The sequence below is a fragment of the Panthera pardus genome, unplaced genomic scaffold (assembly GCF_024362965.1).
Source record: "Panthera pardus isolate Hobbes unplaced genomic scaffold, ASM2436296v1 HiC_scaffold_2, whole genome shotgun sequence".
Classification (NCBI taxonomy): Eukaryota; Metazoa; Chordata; class Mammalia; order Carnivora; family Felidae; genus Panthera; species Panthera pardus.
The window spans coordinates 98,422,462-98,439,548 of NW_026526765.1; the positions used below are offsets into that span (position 1 = coordinate 98,422,462).

At 47.0% G+C, this 17,087-nt stretch overlaps 1 protein-coding gene across 1 annotated transcript in view; it reads right to left on the minus strand.

Annotated features, from left to right (window-relative positions):
* Positions 1-9,482: 9,482 nt before the first annotated feature.
* SV2C (synaptic vesicle glycoprotein 2C) overlaps positions 9,483-17,087 on the minus strand; it is a 227,821-nt gene continuing 220,216 nt past the window's right edge. The window contains exon 13 of the mRNA XM_019462979.2: positions 9,483-17,010. Coding sequence (XP_019318524.2) covers positions 16,827-17,010 — 184 coding nt within the window. The 3' untranslated portion in view covers positions 9,483-16,826. The remainder of the gene's footprint in view (positions 17,011-17,087) is intronic.

Below are 17,087 nucleotides of genomic sequence, written 5' to 3' on the forward strand. Positions count from 1 at the left end.
TGTGTGTGTGTGTGTTGAAGCTGAGGTTTACCACCCGTGAGGCACCGTTCCCTCTACGACACTGCTAAAAGGGACAGGACTGTGCTGCAGGCACTGAGCTGGCTGTGCAACAATGAGAAGTATGTAAGCAGAGTCCACATGGTCCGGCTTGCTGCAGAACCGGGAGCTGCGGAACAGCAAGATGCTTTGCGTCACCGTGTTGGTATCTGCACTCTAGACGGATTCGGTTCTGGGACAGAAAACCAGTGACGGCTCTACCGGAGGCCAGCAGGAGTGCCAGCTGCCGCTTCAACGACAGCAGGGTGGAGGAGGGCAGCAAGTTCTCTTTGCTGCCACAGCTCTCACACCCTTCCTGCTACAGCCCCGCATCTAACTTGGTAGTTGTCTCCTTGTGGGGAGAGGGGGTTCCCGGCTTATAGGATTCCAAAGCAAAACACCGTCTAGACCAGACTGAGCTTTGAGATGTTTTCTTGTCCTTCAGGTCAACGGTCACCTCTTCAGGGAGGGCTTCCCTGGCCAATCGATCTAAAGTAGCTCCTACCCAGTGATGGAGGGTATACCATCCTGCTTTGTGTTTTGTGTATTAGTTCTGCAACCATTTCCATTTATTTGTTTACTTATTGTGTGTCTTCCCCCATTGTAATTTTTTTTAGTGTTTATTTATATTTGATAGAGAGAGAGAGAGAGAGAGGCAGAGCACAAGCAGGGGAGGGGCAAGATCGAGGGAGACACAGAATCTAAAGCAGGCTCCAGGCTCTGAGCTGTCAGCGCAGAGCCCGATGCGGGGCTCGAACTCACGAACTGTGAGATTGTGACCTCAGGCGAAGTTGGATGCTTAACCCACTGAGCCACCCAGGCTCCCCTGTCTTCCCCCATTGCAATGTAGGCTTCTTGAAAACAGAGAGGACCACATCTGTCTTATTTGTTATTGGTGCCTGCAATGATTTCTGGTGTGTAGTAGTTCCTTGGCATTTATTTATTTTTTTGACCAGATTAATAAACTTGCAACGATCAGCAATTCAGGGTCCCTGGACCTCTGCAGCTCATCTGGATGTCATTTCTTGAGTCAACTTGAATGAAAGATTTCACATTGCGACAATGCGACCACAAAACTTGGGTGCTGGGTTCATTAGAGTCTCAACAAGACTATGACATTGCCTTGGGCCTCAGGAAAAGGGTTGCCCTGGAGAAGGAGGGGGCACCTGTTTCACTTCCCCTGCTTGGAAAATCCCCTGTGTTTCCATATCCCCAGGCTTCCTTCTCCCTTTCCTTCTTTTTGCTTCTGGAGACTGAAGGCTAGCAGTCAGGTAAGCAACAGTACGCCAGCAGGAAATCTCTGCATCTTTTTCTCTAGCAGCTGTAGGGCCCTTAGAGAAGAACGGCATGCGTGGAGGGTGGAACGGGGGAAGGAGTCACCCAGGACATGCAGATTTGTGGTTGTTTGATTCTTGCATCATTTTAAACGAACAGCTCAGAGCAATGGCGGTGGCAGTGCCATTTATCAACATGAAGCTGATTTCCGCTGCCTGGGTGTGGATATGCTGTCTTACTCCTCCGTGTGAAAGAAAGTCTTCAAGTGACTCCTGGAGTTATTGCTCTGGAATGTCTGGTACACTGCTTCACAGTGTGTGGCAATGAAAAAAATGTAGTGGCTGAAATGAGGGCTAGAAATCTGTCTCTGAGTTCTTGTTGAGAGCTAAGACCTGCAAGGACTTGGCTTTACTCGTTTCCTGACAACTTAAACTGAATGCCCGAAACGATGCATACCTTTGGTAATAACTGCTCACATTTATTGAAAGCTTGCTCTGTGTCTGGCCCTGTTTTGAGCATTGCAGTCTTGACTCAACAACTCAACAATCCTAAGAGGTACTTACTTTTTTCTTTCTTTCTTTTTTTCTTTTCTCTTTTTTCTTTCTAGTGTTTTTCTGTTCTTACTGATGAAACGCTGGGCACAGAGCGTTGAGCAACTTGCCTGAGTCATCCAGCTAGAAGCGACAGAGCCAGGAAATGGATTCAGAAAACCTGGCTCCAGCATCCACGCTCTTAACCATATAGGCTATACTATCTATATTTAGAAAGAGAGACACCTGTAGATTTGCTTTTATTATAAAGAATCAAATTACACATGGATGGCCCCCTCTGGGTGAACTAGGCATCAAGTACCCCTGCAGATTATGGAAGCTTAGCTGCTGAGGGCAGGTAGAGGAAGTCAGGGCAGGCTTCCTGGGGCAGGCAAGGCTATGGTTGGATCATTTCTTACCTGTGAGAAATGAGGATGTGCAGAGCACGCTGTGACCACAGCCACTCTCGCTCCGCTTTAGGACCAAAGCACTTGCTCCCCAGCTGTTCTGAATGTTGTCTGCCGATGAGTCACAGCTGAATCCCTCCCCTGGCCTCTCCCTCCTCAAAGGGAGCCACTTCATCCAAGGTTATCCCCTTCTTCAGATGGCCTCGTGCCACAACTCGTTGGTGGGGTTACAAAGGCCCCACCTCTTGCCTGAATTTGAGACACCGCTTTTTTTTTTAAGTTTTATTTTTATTTATTTTAAGAGAGCGATAGAAAGCAAGTGGGGGAGGGGCAGAGAGAGGGAGACACGGAATCCCAAACAGGCTCTGTGCTGTCAGCAAAAAGCCCGATGCGGGGGCTCAAACTGACAAACCAGGAGATTGTGACCTGAGCCGAAATCAAGAGTCAGATGATTAACCAACTGAGCCACCCAGGCGCCCCTAGACCACTCTGAAAGCCAGCCCCTAAACAGGGCCACGTGGAATCAGCTGAGATCTCTGCACAGCGCTGCTTTCTACATTCCTTTATGGGTGTTACTCCCCAAATCACTCACCATATATGCTTCCTTCACAGAGTCTGTTTCTGGGGAAACGTGACCTAAGAAGGCAAGCAAGTGGAAGGCCCTTCTAGGCTGAGGGGCAGCGTGAGCAAGACTTGGCAGTTCTACCAGCACCTATGTGCCCGCGTGATGTATACACTTGGGCGTAGTGGGAAAGGTGGCTCGTGAGGGAGGCAGGGACGAGATCCTAGAGAGCCTTGTATGCAGGCTGAGGGGTTGGATTGTATCCGTAGATTGTTCATTTGTTCATTTAACGGATATTAACTGTGTGATACTATATGTAAGGCATGGCCCAAGGCACTGGGGACACAATGGTAGTATTTCCCTAGCCTGTTCCATATTTGGCATTGGCTGCTACAAACATTACTGTGCATGTCCTTGACACATATATCTAAATCTTACTGTTGAGCATATACCAAGGAGAAGAACTATGTACCATTTCCAAATGGTCACCTCAATCTACCTTCCCACTGGCAAGTGGGAGTTCCTCGATGACAAGTCCTTGTCAACACTTGGTCATAACAGTCTTTAAATTTCAGATATTCTGGGACACAGGGTGCGTAGTGGTGTCATAACGTGGTTTTATTTGTATTTCCATGAAGACTCATGAAATTCTTGTCATCTTTTTGAAGTGAGCTCTATGCCCTACCTGGAGCTTGAACTCATAACCCCCAGATCAAGAGTCATATGCTCTAGCCACTGAGTCAGCCAGGTGCTCCTTCTTTTCACGTGTCTAATGGCATGCTCTTCTGGATATCTTCTGTGAAGTTTCCATTTAAGCCTCTGCTCCTTTTTTTTATTATCTATTTTTTGTATTGATCTGTACAGAAAGGTTGACAAATTAGAGTAGATTAAAATTAGGAACTGCTGTCATCAAAAGGCATCATTAAGACAGGGTGCTAAGCACCTGCATTATATCATTCTGTCCTTTCAAACAGGGATATAAGTATCCCTCTATTACAGATGGGAAATTGAGGCTCAGGGAGGGTAATCAACTTGCCCCGGACCACACAGCTTAGTAGTGGAGAAGTGAAGGTTTGAATTTAGATTTGACTGAGTCTAGAGACTAAGCTCCCAATTCCTGCTGGTGCTGCACCACTTTACTGCCTCCAAATGGTCCCCTGTGGGGCCTGCACAACGTCAGGCTCCATACATGTGTCATCATTGTGCCTTCCTGTGTGCAGGGATCACTTAACACGGCCCTCGTTCCTCCCTGTAAATTATTCACTTCCTTCGCTGTTGTGTTAGGTTGGCCGGCTGGAACGGTTGCTCTTTGGTCTTTTTCTTAGTCCTGAGGAAGCAAGGCTCCTGTACGTGGGAAAGACGTAGACAACGTTCTGTGTCTGGAGCAGGATGGATGGCAAAGCCCTGGGCCCCACGGGAAGAGGTAGCTGTGGATGGGCAATGCCAGGTCTACACCGTGTACCCGTGGACCGCTGGAGTCAGGAGGGTCCTGGTATCCTGGTATTTGTGCCAGCACTTCTCCTGCCTTTTCTCCCTGGCTGCCGGAGGCCCTCCTGTGGAGCTGAGCATCCAGTCTCTCAGGCAGGGGGCTGTGTGCACTGCCTTTGTGGGAGAAGGGCTCTCAGCTGGGTTGGGGGTTGTAGGTGAGTCACTGGGAGTTGTTGCCAGGCCTGCCTGTTACAGTAGAAGCCAGAAGTTACCTGATCCTGTATGGAGCCTTGTGAGAACCAGACAACGTCAGGGCTCCACCCTGTGTGAGCAAACCAAGAGGATCTGGCTCCCATCATCACTGCACCTCAATGTCCCCATAGCGGAGGGAAGTGCAGACCTGCCTCCAGGAGCAGATTTGAGCCCATCATGCTGATCATATTGGCTACTCTTTACTGAGGACCTGCACCAAGTGCTTTGCTAAACTTTTTATATACATTTTCCTAATACTTAAAAATCCCAGGGAAACACAAACATCACTTCTAATGTATAGTTGCAGAAATGAACACACAGGAAGACTAATTGTAGCTTCCTCCGTGCCTTCATAGCTGCTAAGTGGCAGAGTCAGGATTCAAACCCACATCTGTGTGACTCTGAAACTCACAAGAGTGTTTACCACGAAGCTAATGAAATATAAACCTCAAGGCCCCCATTGCATGGGCCCCTTCGAAGCACTGGGTCCTAACAAGAGCTTCCTAACAGTATTCAAATGGTCGTATGTGCTTCAAATATTTGCAAAACTAAAGAAATAATTGCAAAATTCATAGATTGTTTCCTTAGTCAGTTAAAACTACCATATCTTTCTACTCTGTCTTCTCTCCCTCACACTTGCCCCGGGTGGAGCTGGGCATTTGGGGTGCGTAGATATTTAGTTTGGGTTTGGTGAGATACATTGATGTGGCTCACGATCACTTCTGTGATTGTTAAGTTATTGCTAGCTGTCTCACTGAAGGAATGGCTTCTGGAAATATTCCTGCCGCCCCCTGTGCCTACTTGCCTGGCTTTGTGACTTGAACATACAGAACCAGAGATTGGATTGCCAATGTGAAGCCGTCTCTGTCTTCAGCACAGGAAGTATGTGGGAAATGGAGAAGAAACACGACACTTTCAAAAGTAAAAACTGTTAGTAATCAAAACTAATTTTTATCTTTCTATTCTCTGTCTAGACAGTGATATCACAAAACTGTTACCAGAGGAAGAGGCAATCAGAGAATATGCAAACAATACAGAAAAAGAATTACAGAGATGTGTCAGGCAGTTAATTAATGAAGACACTATATTACTTTTCTGGGATTTTGCTACGGTCTCTGATATTTGTCAACTTTTAAAGCTTTGTAAATTGTGGGAAATTCTTTTCTCATTCTAAATAGTTACTTTGGTAGCTAACTTTCTGGTTATAATTTTCTTAAGGAGGAACCCCCCACTCCACCCCCTCCCACCAAACTTGGAACTGACCCTACTCAAACTCATGCTTTTAGCGATGGTGGAACCTTCCATTGGAAGTTTCATCAGTCCCCTGTGTGGACCGAGAAATGCGAATTTGAGGTCTGGAAAAGCCCCAGCTTCCTCCATTTCAGAAAGTGCTATAGGGGTCCTCTAATGGAGATGAGAGGCCACAGGCATCCTCTAGCCTAAGGTCAATAGCACAGCAAAGTCCCCAGCCTGCAGTGGTACATGTCCATTCTTTTCCGAGACCAGAAGAGGCTTAGGGGAAACTTACAAATTGCTTAGCTTTTGCAATGTGCAGTAGCTTTCCCTACAGCCCCAGCCAAAATGGAATTTGCTGGTGAGACTTCCTTGGACATCTCAGTCTACAGGGCTTTTTTCTGGAGCAAGCATACAGGGGTGAGCAGGTGTGAGGGGGGTGGAGCTGCTGTAGGTATGGTCTGTTCAGCCGCCCTGTGGGCTTTTCAGCAGTGGACGCAGAAATATGACTGAAGGCGGGTGGCCGCTGGTGCACTGGGACTCAGGGCCGGGCCTTACCGTGTCCTCTGTGCTGCCAGACCACATCATCATTCATTCTGGCCCAAGGCGGTTCCAGCAGCTGCAGGGCTGGAGCCTGCCTTCCTTCAAGACTTTTCTTCTTTGTGGTTTTCACTTCTCCACCTGGTGTCTGGATTGCAAATTACAGGAGAGGACGGAGCATCTGTTCTCCCCACTGAACAAAGGGACTGTGGCAGTTCCAGGCTGACACTGTTTACTCAAGCTCCGGGAGTGCCCCGCCCCCGGCTGCCCTAGCAGCCAACCAGGGCACCAAGCTGGTCACAGTCACGGGGAACGCTTCACCAGGACAGGCCCACAGAGGGGCTGCTTTGTTCAGAGGCTGTGGTGGAGTGGGGAATGCCGCAGCCATCACGCCCAGGAATAGAGAAAATTATGGTACAGACAGAGCAGGTCGCATTTGGAGTTTTAGTAAGCAGAGAGCCTCAGAAGGCAGAGTCACTAGTCTAAGAACCGTGTGACACAGGCCTCAGAGGCTGGCTAGCCTGCCCTGAGGTGTTCCCTAGAGTAATTTGTTTCTAGTTTAGGAGTGCTGGGCCCATGGATTCTTCCCCAATCTCTCTCTTTATGTCCCCCTCTGAATAAACAGTACACACAAGAGTGAACACATACACAAAGCCCTTGCTCTGTTCCTGTGTGACCACAGGCAAATTCAATCACATTCGGCACACAACACACACCCCATACAATTCTATACACAATATACATACACAATAAACTAAGTAGCACTGGGGATAATGTTCTGGGCTGAACTGTGTGCCCCTGAAATTCATATGTTGAAGTCTGAACCCCCCCAGTGCCTCAGAATGTGACTGCATTTGGAGATAGGGTCTTTAGAGAGGTAATCAGCCTAAAACGATATTAGGGTGGGTCCTAAAGTGCCCTTATTTGAAGAGGAGATCAAGACATAGGCACTTACCAAGAGAAGACCACGTGACAACACAGAGAGAAGATGGCCATCTGAAACCAAGGAGGAACGCCTCAGAAGAAACCACCCCTTTTTACATCTTGATATTGGACATCTAGCCTCCAGAATTGTGAGAAAATAAATTTCTGTGGTGCAAGCCTGTGCCAGCCTGTGGCACTTTGTTATGGCAGCCCAAATTCATATAGATAATAACAGTAACTCCACTGTATCAGACATCAGTATGCAGGAAAAGAGATTCCCTCGAGACTAGTGTTGCTTCGTTTTAGCATACCGATTTCTAGGAATTTCGCATTTGGGATTTTGCAGCCACTGGTCCAGACCGGGCTTGAGGATGCTTCCCTCAGATCTCACAGTGATCCTTGGCCAGGCTCATCTATACCTTCAGAGTCTCTTTGTGAGTTCCCATGCTTGCCATAATCCCTGATACTATTAGGGGATTTTAGCTTGTGGAGTCCTCTTTTCCTCCTTATGTCAGAGTATTATTGTGAAACAGGAAAGAAAGGAAAAGGAGGAAAATGATAACTTTTCTTAAATACTCATTGGTGCTAAATCTGGTGGGCTGGGGGCTGGAGAAAGGCGAAGACCAATATGGAGCAATGGGCTGGGTTATTTCCAGTCTGCTGGGGAGAAGGAAAAGGGAGAACAAGGTTGCTACAGCAAAAAAGAGAGCATCTAGTCTTGGGGGAGAAAACCTAAAAGAAGTGTGAGCAGGCCCGGGAGAAGGAACAGCATGCAGGGGGAAGTGAGCACATAACCTCCAGGGTAGCACTATCCAACAGAACTTTTGGTGATGATAAAATATTCTGTATCTGTGCTGTCCAATATGGTAGCCACTGGCCGGTGGTAACTGAGCATCTTGGAATGCGGTTAGGTATGACTGAGGAACTGAACTCTTAATTTCGTTGTACTTATTTTAAGTGTAACTATAAATAGCTGCATATGGCTACAGTGTGAGCTAGCATGATTCTAGAACCCATGGCCCACTGTTGCTTGCCTACCCAATGGCTACCTTCCTTCTTTCTTGATCACCAAACCTCAGTTTTGTTCAGGCAGTCAGAAGCCATGTGTTTTAGGGGAGAGAGACTCCTTCTGAGCTCTCCGGGGGGAGGGGAATGTTGACTAGACTAAGCCAGTTGTGGGACTCATATTCCCCTCGCAAGTGATTGGTTTAGGAATAGGCAAATGGTGCATGTCCAGTCAACGAGACATAGAAGGAAGTCTGCTGGAGCATTGTGAGAATGTTCTCCAGGATCTTAAAAGGGGTCCTAAAAAAGGCAGAGTCCCTAAAAAAAAAAAAAAAAAAGGGCAGAGTCCCTCTTTTGGTCCTTAGGTTTTTGTGTGAGGATCTGATGCTTAGCATTGCTGGGGCTCCCTCATGCCCACGAGGGGATGAAAACAAGTATGCTGAGAATGGCCGATGTAAAAGGTGGAAGGAACCTGGGTCTTCAGTGATGTCCCCCAGCTATGTCATAACCAACCTTGGAATTGTCCTGCCTCCTCTGTTACGTGAAATAACAATTCCCTTTATTACTACGGATATTTGAAGCTGGGTCTTCTGTTACATGCAGTCAAAAGTATTCTTTTGGGATTAGCAAACCCAAAGTTTGTACTTATTTTAAGTGTAAACATGGCAGGCAGTCCGTGTTTCTGTGTCCAATGCCCATTGGAGGGCAATGCACCCTTTGGTCCAAGCACCTTTTTTCATCATTCTTCCCAAACTAATGTTCCAAGCAGCCACCAACAGACAACTGAGTTAGTATGCTCAGTTGTGACTCCTGTTCTAGGGCAAGAGAACACAGGCATGTGCCTTGCCACAAATTCCCCCACAAACATTTTCTTCCTGATGGTCCTCACAAATGGAAAGTGTTCCTGTAAAATCAATGATACCTTAACACCCATGATACCAGCCCACAGAAACCATTCAAATAAGCCTGAATCAAGGAAACAGGTTTTCTTTATGCCTATGCATATAAAAGAAAGTACTTATTTAAAATATTATTTATTTTTGAGAGAGAGAAACAGAGCATAAGTGGAGGAGGGGCAGAGAGAGAGCGAGACACAGAATCTGAAGCAGGCTCCAGGCTCTGAGCTGTCAGCACAGAGCCCAATGCCAGGCTTGAATTCACAAACTGTGAGATCATGACCTGAGCAGAAGTCGGATGCTTAACCGACTGAGCTACCCAGGTGCCCCAGAAAGTATTTATTTTTAAAGGGTTAATTCATACTTGGAAGGGAAGTCAGTCACACAGCAATCCTTATTTGAATATAATGGAGCAAAAAATGCTCTTTTATTAATAATCCAATGTACATTAAATATCTTTGCAGCTGTTACATGAATGTGACGTATCTGGCATAGAAATGTATACACACTTCCACATCTGATAGATTTATGCTGTACACGAGTCACCCCACACAGAGCATGCCCTTTCACAAGGATACGCATGGATGTCTCGGGACATTTGTTAAAACATACTTGGTCAAACATTTTGGCAATCGGGAATCAGACACAGAGGAGCATACCAGAGAGATGAGTTCGCAACAGGACCAGCTGTACTGAAGATACCAACTCCAGAAACCTGAAACAGAATTTATTGGGGTTCACACATGCAGCACATATATACAGTAGAGTTGGGGTAACTGGAACTCCATAGCAGGAAGTCTTACAGAGCAGTGAAAACAGGAAAGAAACAAGAGAGAACAAAACACCCAAACGCCAAAACCAAGGACAGGACCACTGCCAAGATCTCCCTACAAAGGACAGTGGATCGTGGGTTTTGCATGTGTCCAAAACGAAGGTTTACCTGAAAGAAAAAGACTCTTGCAGGACTTTATTTACAGTATCTAGACACTAGTGAAGGATTCAAGATCTATTCAATATGTTCCTGGGTCAGGGTGAGGATACATAACCACAGTTTAGATGTTATAAAAGCACATATCAAGAAAGAACATTTTGTTTTTCTTCTGTTTGATTTAGGACATAGATTCGGCCCAATAAATGTATAATAATAGTGGTGGAAGTGAGATTAAGCAAATCTATCCAGTTCTACCTAGGCAGGCCTGGTGAATGTCAAAGGCAAGCAAGGAGTTTCCTTCTTGGACATCTACTTGGGCGTGAAAGGGGAGACAATGTGCAACTTCAAATGAGTTCAGTTTTGTTTGCACAGCATAAAACAGCCAATTGACTATACATTCTCCCCGAAGGAGCAATCCTCATAGGAAGCAGTGGATTCTGGGCACTGTGGGTCCTATTCGGAGTCAAGGCAAATGCAGAAAGAAACCCTTCGTGAATTGACATGAGGTTGAGCTTGCCAAGTCTTTCCTTCCCTCGGATGTGGGGGCAATGCTGCCCCACAAATCGACAGGCTCCAATTTGGGGTGGCCTGGGTCAAGGCAGCGGGAGGCTACACAATTCAGGGCTTTAGGTAGAACGGTAGGTAGGCGAATGATTAACAGAGTGATCTGTAGCCTTGGGGGTAGATTTCCATGGTGTAAACACTCCTACCCTGGCCAATTTCAAGCCACAAACATGATGTTACTGAACCTGGAGTTGGGGAGAGTGTGCAGTAGCACGCCCACATACGGTATTTCTACTCTACAGATCCAACGGGCATATATGACCTCAAGGGCATGGACAATACTAAGTGTAGCAAACTCATTAGAAAGTGATGAGTTTTGCATATTTATGATCTAAGTGTAAGTTTACATAATTTTCAGTAATGGCTGTGTTTCTCACCCCGCTCCGAAAATTCCTGAAAGGATTGGCTCTGCGGAACTGGTTTGAGCCTGCCCCGACACATCACGGGCTTTGGAGGACTTTGGTCCCTGTGAGCAGGCTCCGCCAGCCACTCCGCACCCCTGCTTCCAGGGTAGGTTGCTAGCCTGGTGTTCAACTCCCTCTGAAGAGAGGGCTGAGGGCTGCTTTCTCCTTCCTCTAGTTTTGGGCACTCTTTGCTGGAAGGGGAGCATGGACATGGTGGCGTAAGCAGGGTGGGGACAGCCTCTGCAATGTCAGCATGTAATTCTGAAGAGAAAGCACCCAGCCTTCAGCACCAAGCAGACCCAGTGCAGGCACAGAGGGGTGCGTCTCCCTCCCACAGGTCAATGAATTCCGAGAACCTCGCTGCAGGCTGCCTCGTCTTTCAGGAGTCAGATGCCAAGCTCTCAGACTTCTGCCCCAGAGACGAGCCTCTCTCACACTCCATGCTAGTGGTACCCAGCTAATCCTGCGCAGGACCTGAGCAGCAGCTGGCAATCTATCCCACTACAGGGAGCTGTGTCAAAACCAACAGTCTAGAGCTTATACCCCTTGGACCCCCTCCATTCAACACCTTCTTCATCCAATGGGCCACCACCAGAGGCATGGATGGGCACAATCTTTAGCCCCAAGTGCACCAGTAAAGCTTGGCCTTGCCTTTGTACACTGCTGGAGTCGAGAGGTGACAACGGGAGGCGAGGGGAAGAAGAATAGATGGGGAAGAAAGGAAGTGAGTATGTACTCCTGGAAGAAGGGAGGAGGAGAGGGTTAGGGGGTGAAAAAGGAAATAAGGGCTCCCAGAGGGGAGGGGGCCGGTCACCAAAAACTACTCCCCACTCTGCCTCCCCTCGGGGTCCAGAACCCCAAAGTCCTTGCAGTTTCAAGACACTCTGCAACAACTATGCACTGGTTTAACTCAAACTGAAATCTAAAACTCTCCTGTCCCTAACTGTCAGAACCTGTTCTCTGGGTGGTTTATCTGCCAAGGGTTGGAGGGGTGGGGGAGCTGCTCTGGCATATCTGCAAAGGCAGCTGACACAGTTACAAGTCTTCAAAATCAGAAAGGAAACACCTCGGGAAGGGGGTGTGGCCACAGCTGAGGGATGTGCTGACTCCACTCTGGAGAGAAGACTCCAGCACTGTCTGCTCTGGAGCAGACCTCCCAGCCCCCACCTCTCCTTTCAAACCATAAAAAGAATTCCTCCGAAGAAAAACCAACATCTCTATGAAGACGGGGCTATCTTTGCTGCAGATTCTTTTCCTTCGGGAATGCTTTAGTGTGATTTTGTGTGGAGACGTTTAGAGAAAGACCATGTGTGCCTCCATTTCTCTCATTTCCCAAGTATTACTTGGTAGTTCCTCTGACAGAGCCCAAGAAAATGAGGGGCTTTCTCCTCCTGTCAGTGATATTCCCAATTTCTGAGTCGTTCTTCTACTGCCCACCATAGGCTACCCCTTTTAAATCTGGAAAAACAACACGCTGTGTTTATGGGGAGAGCACTTCAACGTGTTATGGGGATCAATATGAGATCCCATTACAGACGTTTTCTCTTTCACTCCCATTTCCTCTGCCTTCATTTAAGTCCAGAAAAGGGTTAACTGTCCACGTGAAGCACAATAAGTCCACCTAGGACATGGGAAGTGCTCCATAAACACATATTGAATAATCACATGAGATGACAAGAGACCAGTGAATGCTCTGCCCAGCTCTTTGCCCCACCCACCCTTGCTGGCCCTAATCAAGGCCCTAAACAGACCTATGAACCAGATCCTTGCAACTCAGAAGCCTAGGATTACTAAGATGGATGTAGGTATTGGTGGAGAAAGAGACCCTGGCAATGGCTGTGTCTGGTTGGTGAGACACTGTCGATAAGGGGAATGGTCAATATTTGGAGCAAAAGAACATTACATGGAGAACTGGCACTCCGTATCTGCAACAATAAAGAAACACGTATGTCTAGGAGATACTGACAGTTTTCTTTTGTCTACACTACACAGATCGTGAGGAAAGTTTCCTCAAAACGTACTGTGTTTGGCAGAAAACAAACACTGTAAGAAATGTGTAGCTCATTTCAGAGTGCCCTGTGGGGTAGGTTTCTTTTCGTTGTTGCCACATAACTGGTGTTTCTGTAGGTTTGATCACTGGACTAGGTTCAGCATCACATGGGGTTAAAGGAAAACAAAACACACAGCCAATATGCACCTTAACAACTGACCACTTGTCTTTCTATGATACCAGGTAAAAGCCAAAGTAAGACATTTCCAGCTTCAGAGCCTTTAGTGCATGAAGAGGTAAAGAAATAGATAAAGGCCATTGTGATATTAAATAGAAACATTGGAGACTATCATACTCTATTTTGGTTGGCAGGAGGAATCAATAGGTACTCCCATGAAATGGCTCTGAAATGATCCCAGGGTTTAGAAAGTCTCAACTTTCTCTTACTCCCTCTTAATCCCTCTCTTACTGTCTCATACTCCTTTCACTAGAACCTTCTCAGCGACACCTTGGACTCTCCCTCTGTCACTACATTTCTTTCCCCACTTCTCCCATGATATCTAAAGACATTCAGAAAAGCAACAAAGCAGGTTTTGGTTGCACATCTGAAGTCTGATTTGGTGAGATTTGTAAATGAAGGTGCCTCTACTAACTTAGGTGATACCAATTAAAAACTCAGTTTCTGCAGGCCTAGGCCTTCCTGTTTCAAGAATAAAAGGGAATACGCAGTCAGGAGAGCTATAGGAGACAGACTCTGGGCTAGCATTTTGATCACCGCATCTTCTAACCGTGTCCATCTGCCGGTGGGTCTCTTTCCTGACCAGGCAATGATAACTGTCAAACCAGCACTGAGTGGAAATAATGCTGAGAGTCCTAGGAAGCTGGCCGCACAGACAATATGGGAACTATATTCTCTGGCCTATTCCTAGGGGCTTCCCAAACAGCTTGCCCATTTGCTAATTTTTCTGTTTCTGAACTAAACCTATTTGGTGCTTGTGAAGATGAATCCAGCATTGAGAAGCAGCCAGGACCCATTTGTCTTCTCTCCCTGGGTCAGTCCTCTGGGTGTAAGGTGATCCCTGGCTGATGGGTTTAGCATTCTAGATTGATTCCAGTGAGAACATTTTAGATAGAAAAGGAGTCAGAAATATAGGAGAAAGTGGAACTGTTCCTTAGGCTTTCCTTTTGGCACATACTCTCGTCTTCCTTCTGTGGATGAAATAAGACGCTGGTTGCAGGTCCCGGTGCCAGCAGCCTGCTATATTGATAGGGCTGAGCTTCTGTTTAATCATGTGGCTCTATCTTAATCCAGCTAACCCTAGAACAAGCCAGACAGGCCATGCCACATACTTCGTGAACAACTTGAGCTCTCTCAGAGAAAATCAAGGTGATGGGAACAATGCAAGGGAGGCAGAGAAAACTTGCATTTTCTCTGAAAGGTGGGAAAGGTGGTGACCAAGAAGGTTTGTGACCACAGACTGTCCAGGAGATTAGAATAGATCCCTCTTGGGCCACCTGGGAGGCTTGGATCAGGTGACGGGAAGGCCAAGAAGGGCCCTTCTGAAAGGGATGCGTGGTGTCAGGTCTCATGAAATGGGGGTTCTGCTAGTTTACCTCATTCAGACCCAACCAGCTATCATATAAAACTCTACACCTGCCGTGCTCTATAGCTTGGGAGATATTTTACACATTTAGGGATACAACAGACATTGAAGACATTTCTGGAAGTGAAGATAGTCCAGTAAGCAAAGTTCACTATCATGGAAGACTAGAGATAGTGACATCCATGCACATTTCTCTCTTTGGAATGGGTTGATGAAGATACACATCTTACTTTGGCAGTTGTTACTAAACATGCCGTATTCAACTAAAAAAGCCCTACTCAGGCCTCCACAATGGCTCCTTTTAAGAAGATAAATCAATGGGAAATGAATACATATGGAAGAAAAATATACAGGGTACCTTCCTGGGTTGACTGAATGCAATCTTTGTTCTACAATCATATTACAGAGGCAGAAGTGAGAGTCAGTTGTGTTTCTTTCCCTCCTTTGCTAGTATCAGTTGAAGAGATCTCATCCAGTCTTTATTGATTTTCCCTCTTCCTGCTACCTTTGCCATTTGGGGTTTGAGTTTTCCTGGTGTTTGGGGCCCTGAGCTGGTCTCCCCAGGGAACCAACCTCTTCCTGCCAGACTCCAACACCACACTGCCCTTTTTTACAGACCTGAATTACTCCGAGGTATGGTCGATTAATGGCTACATTAATGAAAGAAGCTTTTCAAGAGTCTGAACTCTGCTATCTGGAGCTCCAGGAGAACGATTAGGAAGGGGAATGATTAGGTAGACAGCCTTCAGGGTTAGGACCGTCTTTGAATGTAATGGCTATTGGAAACAAAGGCTCTCCCTTCCCGGCATGGGGAGTCCTGGGGCTGTGGCCTGCTAGAAATGCCATAAAAGGTAACAAGGATAACCCTTTAACAAGACGGAGTTAAAAAAAAGAAAAAAAAGAAAAGAATATTGTTTTAATATGGGATTTATTCCTGGCTGCTGGTCTCTGCTGTGAGTCTACCAGGAGGCTTCGGATTTCAAAGGAGATGGGTAAAAAGGACAAGCTTGGAGGAGGGGCAGCCCCGAGGGGTGAGAAGGTCACATAGCTGAGAGCCCGTGGGAATGTCCTGCGGACCTCTGTCTTCCAGGCCCAGGCAGATTCCAGCGGTGAAAGGAGCAGCCCCAGACCACCAGGAGATACTGCCCATGTCTGCAAGAGGGGGCCCCGTGGACTAAGCAGGCTGGGACTCCGCACAGAGCGGCGGCTGGGAACACACTGGCCAGCAGAAGCTCGAGGAAGAAGACCCACTTCTGTCCGTGCTGCCAGCTAGAAAGCCCACTGTCAACTGGGAGGCGGTAGTGGGGTGGGGGGTGGGCACTGTCCTTCAGAAAAGCGGTACATCATTTTGCATTTCCAAATGGCTCTAGGGGTGAATCTCTACAGTGGAGACAGTGTGAATAAATGGCAGAATTGGGCAGGCAGATCCAGTTTTGTAGAAAGTGGCTTTCTCTCTTTGCATACGCTATCTGGCAAAATACAGGGCAGCTGGGGCGAGGGCAAGGAGGAGATGGGGGTAAACAGAGGCAGAAGATCTGTCTCTGACCTCTGATTTTCTAACGTTCTGGACCATAATCACCCACAGTACTGCGGTTCCTTCTCCGTATATTTTTCAGGACTTCAACTGGGCAGAAATCCTGCTTGTGTAGTTAGTTCACTGAGATCTTTGCTGCTAACGGCATGGCCTTTATTTCTCTTGTCAGCAGAGTCACCTTCACTGTCATGCCTGAAAGAGCCCCACCCAGCTCCGTTTGGGGCCACATGGTTTTCTTTGAAAGGCCTTGCTAGAACAGCAAGAATTGCTGGGTGTCCTTTGCTAAGTAAACAGGAAATATCACTCTGATTGAAAAAAAAAAAAAAAAGAATCCCTCTCCTCAGCACAAATGCAACAATATGCCAACTTCTATTTCCTGTGGATGTTAAATTAGAAGGAGGCTCTATTTCTTAGGGCAGCGAAGGCTTCTCACCCTTCAGTGATCAGAATCTCAGGGAGGCCTGGCTGACGAGGGCACTTAAAAAATGCTTCCACTGGTAGCATCCCAGTTAGGAAAGACAGCAATGCATGAACAAAACTGCAAAATCACATACAAGGGGCAGGAGGGTATGCAAATAAATTTTAGTGATGGCAAGGGTTAGTGTTCTGATATTTCACCACATTTTGGTGTCTGAAAAATCTGAAGCCTTGAGTCAGGAGTGTTGACACAGGGCAGGAGAAAGAAACGCAGGATGGATGGCTTTTTTCCCATTACATCAGGACCTGGGTTCGTGTGTCAGGCAGGCGCAACCCCACCAGTCCTCCACACACGAGCACAGTGGAGGCCAGCAGGATGGGGATTGATTTGGTGAAGCTGACCAGGGAGCCGAATATTAAGTTTCCAAGGACGGCCGCTGCTTTGCACAGTGCGTTCAAGAAGCCAAAGCCTGTTGCCCTGCAAGGGGAAGAGACACAAGACAAGGTTGACAAAGTGACTCCGCAGATGCAGCCTTAGATGCAAACAGCCTACGG